This window comes from Neofelis nebulosa, chromosome X (genome assembly GCF_028018385.1).
Source record: "Neofelis nebulosa isolate mNeoNeb1 chromosome X, mNeoNeb1.pri, whole genome shotgun sequence".
Classification (NCBI taxonomy): domain Eukaryota; kingdom Metazoa; phylum Chordata; class Mammalia; order Carnivora; family Felidae; genus Neofelis; species Neofelis nebulosa.
The window spans coordinates 1,689,595-1,701,618 of NC_080800.1; the positions used below are offsets into that span (position 1 = coordinate 1,689,595).

General features: G+C 48.1%; 1 protein-coding gene across 5 annotated transcripts in view; it reads left to right on the forward strand.

Annotated features, from left to right (window-relative positions):
* Positions 1–12,024, forward strand: part of GYG2 (glycogenin 2) — a 33,272-nt gene that overhangs the window by 18,055 nt on the left and 3,193 nt on the right. For 4 of the 5 annotated variants that reach the window (XM_058712439.1, XM_058712438.1, XM_058712442.1 and 1 more), the window contains 4 exons: positions 902–1,124; positions 2,550–2,678; positions 9,317–9,421; positions 10,563–10,670. In XM_058712439.1, coding sequence (XP_058568422.1) covers positions 902–1,124; positions 2,550–2,678; positions 9,317–9,421; positions 10,563–10,670 — 565 coding nt within the window. The remainder of the gene's footprint in view (positions 1–901; positions 1,125–2,549; positions 2,679–9,316; positions 9,422–10,562; positions 10,671–12,024) is intronic. The other variant, XM_058712441.1, reaches the window with a different exon arrangement.

The window sequence follows — 12,024 nt, forward strand, 5'->3', positions numbered from 1 at the left end:
GGTGGCTCAGTCCGTTAAGCGTCCAACTCCGACTCAGGTCATGATCTCACCGTTTCCGAGTTCGAGCCCCATGTAGGGCTCTGTGCTGACACCTTGGAGCCGGGAGCCTGCTTCGGATTCTGTGTCTCCCTCTCTCTCTGCCCCTCCCCCACTCGTGCTCTGTGTCTCTCTCTCAAAAATAAATAGACGTCAAAAAAAATTTTTTTTTATGGGGCGCCTGGGTGGCTCGGTCGGTTAAGCGTCCGACTTCGGTGCAGGTCATGATCTCATGGTCCGTGAGTTCAAGCCCCGCGTCGGGCTCTGTGCTGACAGCTGGGAGCCTGGAGCCTGCTTCAGATTCTGTGTCTCCCTCTGTCTCTGCCCCTCCCCTGTTCATGCTCTGTCTCTCTGTCTCAAAAATAAATAAACGTTAAAAAAAAAATTAAAAAAAAATTTTTTTTTTAAATAAAAAAAAGGTTGAGAGGAGAAAATCCACAATCTTGAGAGGAGAGAAGTCACTTTTCTCATCTGGATCCTGTGCCATCCGTTATAAAAGTGATTTTGGTTTTGATCCCTACTGGTTTAAGGAGCTGATGCTTTGGGCTACATCCCCCAGTATCCATGTTTATAGGGTTCTCGACTGATTCTTCTGCTTTGGGGGGAATACCCCAGTGGGTTATGATTATGTTCCTTGGTATGTAGAAAACCAGATACTGCAAATGTGGAGTGTTGAAACCGTTATCTTTAAGGAAACCTAAGTGTGGGTCCAATTAGTAGGGTTGAGACAGGTGTTTACTTGCTGCTGTCTTTGACGTGTCTCATGGCCGCGTGATGCTTTCCGTGTGTGTGTGTGTGTGTGTGTGTGTGTGTGTGTGTGGTCACTTCCAAGTGGAAAGTGGAATGCTGTGTGTTTCCTCCTCAGATTCGGCTCGAGTGCAAAGGTCGTGCACTTTCTGGGGCCCACAAAGCCATGGAACTATAAGTACAATCCGCAGACGGGCTCGGTGCTGGAGGACGGCTCCGGGTTGGGGACCCAGCACCAGACGTCCTTCCTCAACCTGTGGTGGACAGTCTACCAGCACAGCGTCCTGCCTCTTTACGAGAGCTTCCGGGATGCGGGAGAGCACGTGGCTCCGGGACACGCCGTAAGCGGGTGACGCCCTCTGGAAACAGGCGTTGGGCACGGGTAGATGCTGTGCGTGACCCAAATGCCCGGTGTACTTTCTAGAAGCTCAGGCTTCTGTTCCCACATGCTGTATTTCATAAAGGATGCTGAACAGACAGACACCCTGTGTGGTTATTGTCCCCCTCCCCCCACCCCCACCTTCGGCTCAGAATCGTGAATGTTTAATGAGCCAGAGTGTTGCTGAGACTTACAGGATTCGTGCATAAATCATTCCAATTAGCTGCCTGTGTAAGGGAAAGAGCCGCTGGGGGATGAGTGGCCGCGGGGGATTGATTACCATGTCTTGCGAGGACACACTTTCCAATTTAGATCATCAGTTGAAGCACGTGTTGCGACGCGTGGGTGAAGAGTATTTCTGAAACTGTAGATTGGCGCTGATATGTTTTTTTTTTTTTAATGTCCCGGTGACTCTTTTTTTTTTTTTATTTATTTTTTGGGACAGAGAGATACAGAGCATGAATGGGGGAGGGTCAGAGAGAGAGGGAGACACAGAATCGGAAACAGGCTCCAGGCTCCGAGCCGTCAGCCCAGAGCCCGACGCGGGGCTCGAACTCACGGACCGCGAGATCGTGACCTGGCTGAAGTCGGACGCTTAACCGACTGCGCCACCCAGGCGCCCCTGTCCCGGTGACTCTTAACGCACTACGAAACGATGTGTGTGCAGTCCGCCGACTAGGGGAACGGCAGGTGCCTCGCAAAAGAGTTTTTGGAATTCGGTCTCAGGGAACTTTCTTACCTGATCGCTGCTTACCGGCTCGTTCATTGCGTTGATGGGAAATCGCAAAGAACCCGTCGTTCAGTCTTTGCTGCGGGTTCTGTCTGGTGGAACCAAGTGGTTCTTCTCTTTCTGAGGACTCGGGGTCTCGGGTCGTGTCACAGGAGCGCATACAAGTTTATCTGCGTTCAGGTTGCCACCGTGCTCCCGCCGGGCGGTGAGCCAGGCGTCAGGTTGTGGGGGGAGGAAAATAAGACGTGGAGTCAGGTGCTTGTGGGAAATACGGCGTCCAGAACAGTGAGGACACAGGTGGTTTTCACGAGAACGGGGCAGCTTGCTTGAGAACCACCTGTCACCTGTTTGATCACAGCTGACCTTTGCAGGTGTCTCGTGGCCAGCAGCCCCTATGGCCCGAGGGGCTCTCTGTCGGCCAGGGTGTGTGGGGGTGCTGGGGTTTGTTTCCAGAGCAGTTGGCTGTCTGCACAGCCGACTCAGAACATTGGAGTCCTGGTTTCCCAGGTCTGTGTGCATTCCCTGGGCAAGGCTATGTTTACCGAGTTGGGGAGCACTGGCCTCGCAGGGCATGGTATGAGTCTTGGGGTCCCCAGGGCAGCTGCAGAGTTGGAAACATAGGAGGAGGACTTAGCTAGTGTGTTCATCTTTCTGCAGACTGGCGTCGGGGAGCCGTGTGCAGAATCAGCAGGGTCCAGCCAGCCTTGGCCAGCTGAGGGCCCTTTGGAGGAGACTGTGGTCACAGAGGACATCCCGCCTTCCCCCAAGGGATGCCGTTCGGAGGACGTGAGTACTCGACGTCCACACGGCTGTGATGGGAGAGTCAGACGCTGGTTCCCCAAGGACACAGAGCTGAGAGCCTGCTTCCAAGGCTCTGGCTTTGGCGTGGGGGGCGGGGGTTCCTGCATTCACGTGGATCATTGCACAGTTTTATGTGGGGGGGCTCCTGCGTTCACGTGCATCATTGCACCCGCGGGTACATCAAATGATTCTCCCCGACCAACACGGGCACGTCCTGACTCTGGGAACCTGAAAATGCTACCTTATCCGGATGAGGACCTCGTGATCAGAGGATTCTGAGCAAGGCAGAGACAGAAGACGTGAGCTCCGCTGGCTTTGGAGGAACGTGGCCACAAGCCAGGGCCTCCGGTGTCTCCAGAAGCGGGAGAAAGCCAGGAAACAGACCCTGTGTGGGAGCCGCTGGAAGGAGCTCGAGGCTGCCCACACCTCGATCAGTCCGGAGATACTCGTGGGGGACATAATCCCAAAGGATTACGGGTAATCCCAAAGGACACTGGTGTTCCTAGACCCCGTATCTCCAAGTGAATACATTGCGATAATATCCGGTGTTGAAAGATTTCTGGATTTAAGTCTTCACGTTGGAAGGCACTTTTGTTCCCCTTAAATTTTCTGTGCTGTACACGGCTTTGGGGGAGCTGTTTCTCAGTGAGAAGAAGCAATGTCTAATTTTTTTTAGTGTGTATTTATTTTTGAGAGAGAGAGAGAGAGAGACAGAGCATGAGTGGGGGAGGGGCACAGAGAGAGGGAGACACAGAATCCGAGGTGGACTCCGGGCTCCGAACCGTCAGCACAGAGCCCGATGAGGGGCTCGAACCCACGAACCATGAGATCGTGACCTGAGTTGAAGCTGGACGCCTCTCCGACCGAGCCACCCCCAGGCGCCTCGGCGAAAAAGCGATGTCTAAAGTTTAGCGGACATTTTTGTGGAAGGCAGTCTACAGTTTGTTGCACCTCCATGCCTCCACGCCCCAGGCTTCCCAGACATCTCCAAACGGCGGGTGCCTGCCATGAGTAACCAGTGTGTGCAGATTGCCGAGGAAGGAGTCTAGAACCATCCACCTTGAGGTAGAACTTGGGTTCACATTCAAGTGCTCAGGCAGAAGGGAGCCTCCAGACGTGCAGAGGCAGGAAGGGAAGACATCCGACTCGTCTGCTGAAATGTGTCATTAGGGCCAGGGAGGGGTCACCTCTGAGGATCCCAGTGGCTCGATTCTCTGATGATGACCTTGTGTCTCTACAAGCGATGAAGTCCTCACGCTTTTTTTTTTTTTTTAATTTTTTTAACGTTTTTATTTATTTTTGAGACAGGGAGAGACAGAGCATGAACGGGGGAGGGTCAGAGAGAGGGAGACATAGAATCTGAAACAGGCTCCAGGCTCCGAGCTGTCAGCACAGAGCCCGACGCGGGGCTTGAACTCACGGACAGTGAGATCATGACCTGAGCCGAAGACGGATGCTCAACCGACTGAGCCACCCAGGCGTCCCCAGTCCTCACACTTTTAAAAGGACGGGACGCATCGGTAACTTCCAGTCCTGAAACCAGTATTATGCTCTTTGTTAACCAACTAGAACTTAAAGAAGAACTTGAAAGAAAAAACACCAAAGGAACGCGTTCCTTCGCTGTATCCGAAGTGCTTTATTTTGGAATTCATTACACAGCATCACTGCCACCTACCGGCCATGTATTGAATTGTTGACTCTGGGTCTTTGATCTGGGGAGCTGGAACCCAGTCGAAAAACAAAAAACTATTTTCATAAATTCCTATAAATGTACAAGAGCTGGGTCCTGACCTTGGGATCCTGATGGAAGACAGGAGCCTTTGTAAATATGGCAACCAGTACTGACAACTCGGTATCTGTTTCCAAAAGTTACAGCCGAAGGTCTAATTTTCTTCCCATGTACATTGATGTATTAGGCAAGTATACTTGCCATTTATTATTTTCTCAGTCATGTGTTTTGTCCTCCAGTATCTTGGGTGGGGAAATGTAGTGAGTGAAAAGACAAGGAATGCCATTTATTTTTTTGAAGTTATCAGTTGTTTTTATTGTTTGTAGAACATCCTCCTCCCTCCCTCCCTCCCTCTCTCCCTCCCTTCCTCCCTTCAAGCTGAGGGATGACATATGTGTAAAAAATGACACACGTGGTAAGTATATACCTTGATGCATTTTCAGAGTGAAAAAAATTCTAAATAGCCACAATCCGGACCTGAAAATTCACCCCAAAAGACCCCTTTCACCCTCCTGGTCACTAGAAAATGCTACCCTGACCTTGGCCCACCATTACCACTTACTTGTGAGTGCTCTTGAGCTCCTTATAAATGGGATCCTACAGTATGTTCTTTCTAGTCTGGTCTCCTTCACGCGACACATTTATGAGATCCTTCCGTCTTGCAGAGTGAGTCAGTAGTTGGTTTATTCTGTGGGTTGCATGGTGTCAAATTGTAGGAGGACACGATATATTGATTCTAGCGTTGATGGATACTACCGTTTGGGGCGATACAGATAACGCTGCTGGGAACAACGTTGTGCGTGCCTGGCGTTGCCCTTGCACACGCTTTTTTGGTGAGGTGATACTTAGGGGCGGGGTCGTTAGATCAAAGGGTGGGCTTTTATGTACCCTTTTGCGTTAGTAGATTTCTGCCAAGGATTTGGCATGTGGCGGCACCCCTAGTGGGAATCCTGGTGGCTTCACCTCGTCAGCAACCTTCCAGAGTGCCAGTGAGCACGTAGGGCGTCTCCTTGTGGTTTTAGTGTGCATGTATCAGATGAGGCTGAATTAACATGAGACAATTTTTGGATGCTTATCAAGCTGTGACGCTTTTGGCAATGCTCGTTCAAATATTTTGAACATTTTTTTTCCTCCAGGGTCTCCTGTTTTAAAGTTAGTCTTAACAATGTGTATATATTCCAGATACAAGCTCTTTTCCAGTAGTACGGTAAATACTTTCTCCTACTCGGTTACCTTTTCAGTCCCCAAATGGCATCCTTTGATGCCCAGAAATTCCTAGTTTACCCAGGTTTTAGTATTTCCTTTATGTAGAGTCTGTTTTATTCACCGTTCAGGAAAATCTGTCCCAAAACTAAGGTGATGAAGACGTTGCATGTCTTACAGAATTTGTATTGTGTCTTCTTTTTATATGTAAGTATATAATCCACCTGCAATGGGTGTTGGGTAGGGAATGGGCTTGGGGTCAACATTCATTACTATTACATGTGGATCTAGAATGAACTCAGCACAGGTTAACAACAAAGCTGTTATTTCCCCACTGCTTTGTCATGTTGCCTTTGCCATCATTCCTGTGCCCATTTGTGGATGGATCTGTTTTCAGATTCTATATTCTTTTGTGTTATCTTTCCCTTCCTTGCACTAGTAATATACTGCCGTGATGACCATGGCTTTAATTTTTTTTTTTTAACGTTTATTTATTTTTGAGACAGAGACAGAGCGTGAACAGGGGAGGGTCAGAGAGAGAGGGAGACACAGAATCTGAAACAGGCTCCAGGCTCTGAGCAGTCAGCACAGAGCCCGACACGATGCTGGAACTCACGGACCGTGAGATCATGACCTGAGCCAAAGTCGGACGCTTAACCAACCAAGACACCCAGGCGCCTCCATGGCTTTAAAATAAGTCTTATTACTGGTCATACAAGTACCTCAACTTTTTTCTTCTTTCCCTGCCTCTTCTAAATTTGCCTGTGAATATTAGGATCAGCTTTACAGTGTCTTGGAAAACAAACAAAAAAGTCTTCTGGAATTTCAGCTGTGATTGCACTGAACCTACAGATCAGTTTTAGGACTGATATCTCCAAAATGTTGAGCCCTCCATTCTGTGGACATAGTATATTTCTAGGTAGATCTTCTTTATTTTATGTCAATATGTTAAATTGTTTGGTAGGGATCTTGGATACATTTTACTAGACTTATTCCTCGTTTTTGGTGTGTTTTGAGGCTACTATAAATGGTATCATTGTAAAAACTAATTTTCTTACTACTTGATGTGGGTGTATAGAAATATGTTTGAGTTTTGAAATCCAGCTACCTTGCTAAATTTTTACACACGAACAGATTCTGCCTCGATTCTTTTGGTCAGTCGACATGCTAAATCACATCATCTCCAAGTGAAAAATTGTATAGTAATTTCTTAAAATGTCATTCATACATGTTCTATGTACCTTCATTTTAGGCCATATTTTACTGGATGTGGAATTCTCCCCTGGCAGGTAGTTTCACAAGGGCACCCTAAAAATGTTGTTTCTTAGTCTTCTGACCTCCATGATCTCTTAGCAAGTCCGTCTTCCAGGATCCTGTTTCTGCACTTGAGGGCAATTTGTCTCTTTGCTCTGGCTGCTTGTAAGATTTGTCTCTTGGGCTTTGGTTATCTGTTTCCTCACGATGGCTCTGGGTTGTTTATTCTTTGTGTTTGTCCTCCTTGGAGTTTGTAGCATTCCTTGACCCTGTGTTCCTTCTGAGCATTCTGTCTTTCTCTGTTCTCCCTCTTTCTCTCCTTCCTTCTCCCCACTCACCTACTCTCTTGTTATTGTAATTAGATCTTTAGTATGACTTTTTATGATGTTCCTTGTATCTGTGACTCACTTCTCTACATTTCCCTCCCATCTGGCTTTCCATGCTTCACTCTACTGGCCTGTTCTCCAGTTAACCGATCTTTTCTTTAGCTGTGTTTAATCAGTTGTTAAACCCATATCCTGGACACCTAACTGCAGTTACTGTGAGCTTGTTTTAAGTTTACTTATTTTGAGGGGGGGGGGCTGCAGAAAGAGAGGGGGAGAAAGAGAATCCCAAGCAGGCTCCACGCGGTCAGTGCACAGCCTGACGCAGGGCTTGAACCACGACCCATGAGATCATGACCTGAGCTGAAGCTGCATATTTAACAGACCGAGCCACCCAAGCGCCCCAGTTACTGTGTTTTTAATTCCAGTAAACAGAAAATATTTAATAGGACAGTTTCTGGACTCCTTTGAAATTCTCTAATTTCCCCCTTTATTTCATTTAAAGTATTTTTTAGACTTGATTATTGATTATAGTGCGTGTCTGATAAGTCATATATGTGGATTTCATGTTGTTGTGGGTTTTTTAAAAAATTTTTTAATGTTTATTTATTTTTGAGACAGAGAGACAGAGCATGAATGGGGGAGGGGTAGAGAGAGAGGGAGACACAGAATCAGAAGCAGGCTCCAGGCTCTGAGCCATCAGCCCAGAGCCCGACGTGGGGCTTGAACTCACGGACTGCGAGATCATGACCTGAGCTGAAGTCGGACGCTCAACCGACTGAGCCACCCAGGCGCCCCATGTTCTTGTGGTTTGATTTTGTTCCCTCTTGCTTTTCATTCATTTGATCTTGTTTTGCTCTATGCTAGTTGATTTTGAATAGCCTTCAAGACATTCATTGTACATGGAAAAATTGCTGGGGTCATTGGAAGCTCTGAATCATATTATCCTCATCCAGAGAGCATTGTGTTTTGTTCTGTTTCGTCTTTCCTGGAGGGAAGTCTTCATACAGGTGGTGTGCCCACACCCTATGAGGGGTTGAGCTGGTGTGAAATCGGGCTTCTGTGTTTGTAAGAGTCGCTGTTTCTGGCCCTCCTTTTAGTGTGGTCCCATGTGAAAGCCTGTGGCGTTCAGAGGGTCCCTCTTGGATGCCTCATCATTTATGGGGTCCTCAGCCTCATGACACTGCTAAAATGTCTGCCCAGATTCTTCTCGACAGCATCTTGGTTGCCTCAAGGGGAAATAAAGTGCCAGGTGTATTTATAATATCCATCTTACAAGCTCAGCCCAGTCCACCTGCATGATTTTCGCAGTGTTTTTGCACAGAGAGTTGGGCACATACTCAGCGTTCTCTAGTCGCTGTGGCTGACTGATTAGCTTAGTCTTGCAGAAGCCTTCAGAGCATTTATGGCCCCCAGCCTGTGGGTGCAAGCTTGCTTCCCGATTGTGAATTGGTCAGGCTTGCCGTGTAACAAACATCCCCAAATGAGGAAAAATCCGTGCCCATGTCCTAGTCAACTGTGGTGACAAAGATATGTGTGGCTCCATGCAGTCACCGAGGGGTCCAGGATCCTCCTCTTATTCCGGTCCAGCGTCTTCTAGGACATCCCTTCTCTGCCGTGACTCCCTGAGGGACAATTAGGATCTCGTGTCATAGCCAGCCATTGAACACAATGCGTTATGCTGTCTCTCGTGCACCTGGAATGATCTTGGCTGCATACCATCCTTGGAAAAAGTGAGAAAATAGTCACTCAAATCACTTTCGGTCGGGGTTTGTTTTCTGGTGGAACCCCAGTTGAAGTAGGCTTCACCTGACCTGGGAGTGGAGAGGTTAAGGAACGTGTATTCCGCCTTGCTCCAGGTGAGTCACATTAGATCTCATGCGTGTGGGTGAGAAGTCCTTGTGTGGCTCCATGTAGGGGCAAGGAGGCTGGGACGCGTGAGCCCGAGACTGAGGAGTAGACACAGGCATCGGTGAGCCCGGCAGCGTCTGTCCCACACGTCTTCCTTAACGGGCTGCCCTTGTATCATGGATGCAGAAAAAAAGACATTGGGTGTTTTCAGATACCTGCAGGAGGGCTGACCTAATTTGCTTTTCTTTCTTTCTTTATAACAGACGATAGGGTGGCCTGAACTTGAGACTTCCGCTGGAGTGAGGTGTGACCCATTATCACCACCCTCCCCCCAATGTGCAGACTCCACAGAGACCCAGACCACCTCGGTACACCTCATTTGTACTCCTTACGCACATCTGTGTCTCCTAGTGTTGTTTTCTCAATGTGTCTGTGTCTGTCAATACCAAAGATTCCCCATGCTTTTCTTCTTCGTCCCATGACCTTTCTGAATGGTTTACCTCACCTCAAATACGTTGTGTGGTGACTAGTCTATAAAGGACCTGGTCATCTGTTCAGATTTTTTTTTTCTCCTCCATCTTTCTGTTTCCTGTCGGCCATTTGGTCACTCCATTTTCCTTTAGGAAGCATTAGAAACGACAAAGGTGTAACATCACCATGACATATATTCTCCCATATATGTATTTTTTTTAAATAAAAAAATTTGGTACGATTTTGGACCCATGTTTAATATCAGTATTGAAGGATGAGGAGTCCTACCCCTGTTTTTTTCTAAATTTGCCCTCGTGAATCTGGGCTGTCATTTGCTTGCATCATCAGAAGATTGAACCCAGAGGCTGCTGTGCTGCCCAAGAGGCAAGCTTAGTAAAATGCTCCTGTGGGCATTTGGTGTAACCTGTAGTCAACCCTTGGATGACACGGGGTTGAACTGCGTAGGTCCACTTGTACACGGATTTTTTCAGTAAATGCAGTACGGTACCATAAATGTATTTTCTCTTCCTTGATGATTGTCTTAATCCATTTGCTTTTCTCCAGCTTACATTTTGTAAGAACACAGTATATAATACATAGAACATGCAAAAAAAAAAAAAACGTGTTACTCGACTTTTTATATTATTGGTAAGGTTTTCGGTCACTGGTTAACTAGTTGTAGTTACCTTTTGGGGGAGTCCACAGGTATACATGGATTTTCGACTGTGTGCGGGTCAATGCCCCTAGCCCCGTGTTGCTCGGGGATGAACTATAATCGAATCCCTGTGTGAAAAATTAGCTTTGGCACATCCCATAAGAACTTGCGGCATCTTGTGTTGTGCGAGAAACGGTGGGTGTCAGAGGAGAAGGTGGGAGTGGTGGAGCCCACATTTCTAGACTTTGCAGAAGAGGCCATTTAGCACAATGTGTGCCTTTGATTTTATTTTCCCCCGGCAAAGAGTTCTCTGTCCTCGTGGTTAAGGCTGTAGTTGTCCTGAAGCCGTCCGCAGACTAACGATGGCCTGGTTGTGTTTCTAGCGGCCTGCGGATCAAGCAGAAAGTGGCCCGTGTGTGGAAGCCGTGGAACCGAGCCAGGAGCCCCCTGTGGATGTCACCGGGGACCCTAGTCCTCAGGATGCTCTGGAGGTGGTACCCTAATTGTCTTGTCCGGCACTCCTGGTGGATGCCGTCCGCCATGTCTGAGGCCAGCCGTATTCACGCACCAACCGCTACGTCAATTTCCAGCCTGACTTTCTTGCAATAAGACTCCCCCAGCCTCTTTGGTGCTTTTGATCCGCGTCCTTGTCCTTTGCAGCACTTGCCTGGGTTGCTTGTGGTCACTTTCTTTTCCGTCCTTAATCACGATGGCCTTTCTCTCTTTTAAACGCCGTTCTGCAAAAGTTCACTGACCCATCGGGGGCTTTGCTGTTTTTCTGTATGGCGAGCGTGGGAACGAATGCTGAGGGAGCCATTGTCTCGAAGGAAGCGGATAAAAGCAGAAAATTCTGGGGGTGAGCCTTCTGATCCAAATGGCCCATGTACTGCTTTCCTTCCTCTTCCAGAACGTTCTGTTCTTAAATTTTCTTCTTTCTGTGCGTATATTTAGTGAAAGCAATTGCTAATTTTTTTTTTTTTCTAACAGCCATTGAATGACACCTCTTGGTCTTTAAGGAGTAGTTAATACGGCTCTAGAGCTGGGCGTTGAGCCTCTAATGATCACATGTTCCTGAGTACGTTTGAGCAGCCATAGCCGAACACGATACGCCGTGGGGCTGACGCACAGGGTATACTTGTTCCTCAAAGTTGTGCATGGCGGAAGTCCAAGATGGAAGTGCGACCCGCTTCCTGGTTCATGGACATCTGTCTTCTTACTGTGCTCTCCCACAGCGGAAGGGAGGAGGGAGCCCTCTGGGGTCCCCTTTATAAGGACACTCGTCGCATTCGTGGGGACTCCACCCTTATGACCTGACCACCTCCCAAAGGCCCCGCGTCTTCATACCCTCCTATTGGGGGTTGGTAGGAATTTGGGGGAACAAAGATATCTAGTTTATAGCAATATTTGGAATCTGGCTGACCATACAATACGGAGGACAGTCGGCACAAAGCCTTTACTAGCCGTTAGCGCTGGAGAAAACGTGAACGCCCTGTCTCGCTCTATGTGAAGGTAGTAAATGCCAAATACACTACTTTCAACCGCATTCTAGAGTGGTTGGTGATGGCGTCTCTTCAGTTCTGCTGGGCAGGATGTGGAATGTGAGCCTATTCAGCTCTGGGAGTACGGCTTTGAAGCTCTGTGATTCAGACGAATAGTGTTTAGAGGGGAACGTGGTTTGGGAGCGCTGCTCGGAGGACCTTATGTAACAGCTCAGCCGGGTGGTGGGTTTGGGACCGTAGGTGAGTTCACTGCCTTCTCTGAGGAGGGAATGGGGGTGGAAATTAGACCTAGGAGTGTTCTGCAAGAGTCCGTGATTGGTGCCTGGCTTCACTGGGGCGCATTCAC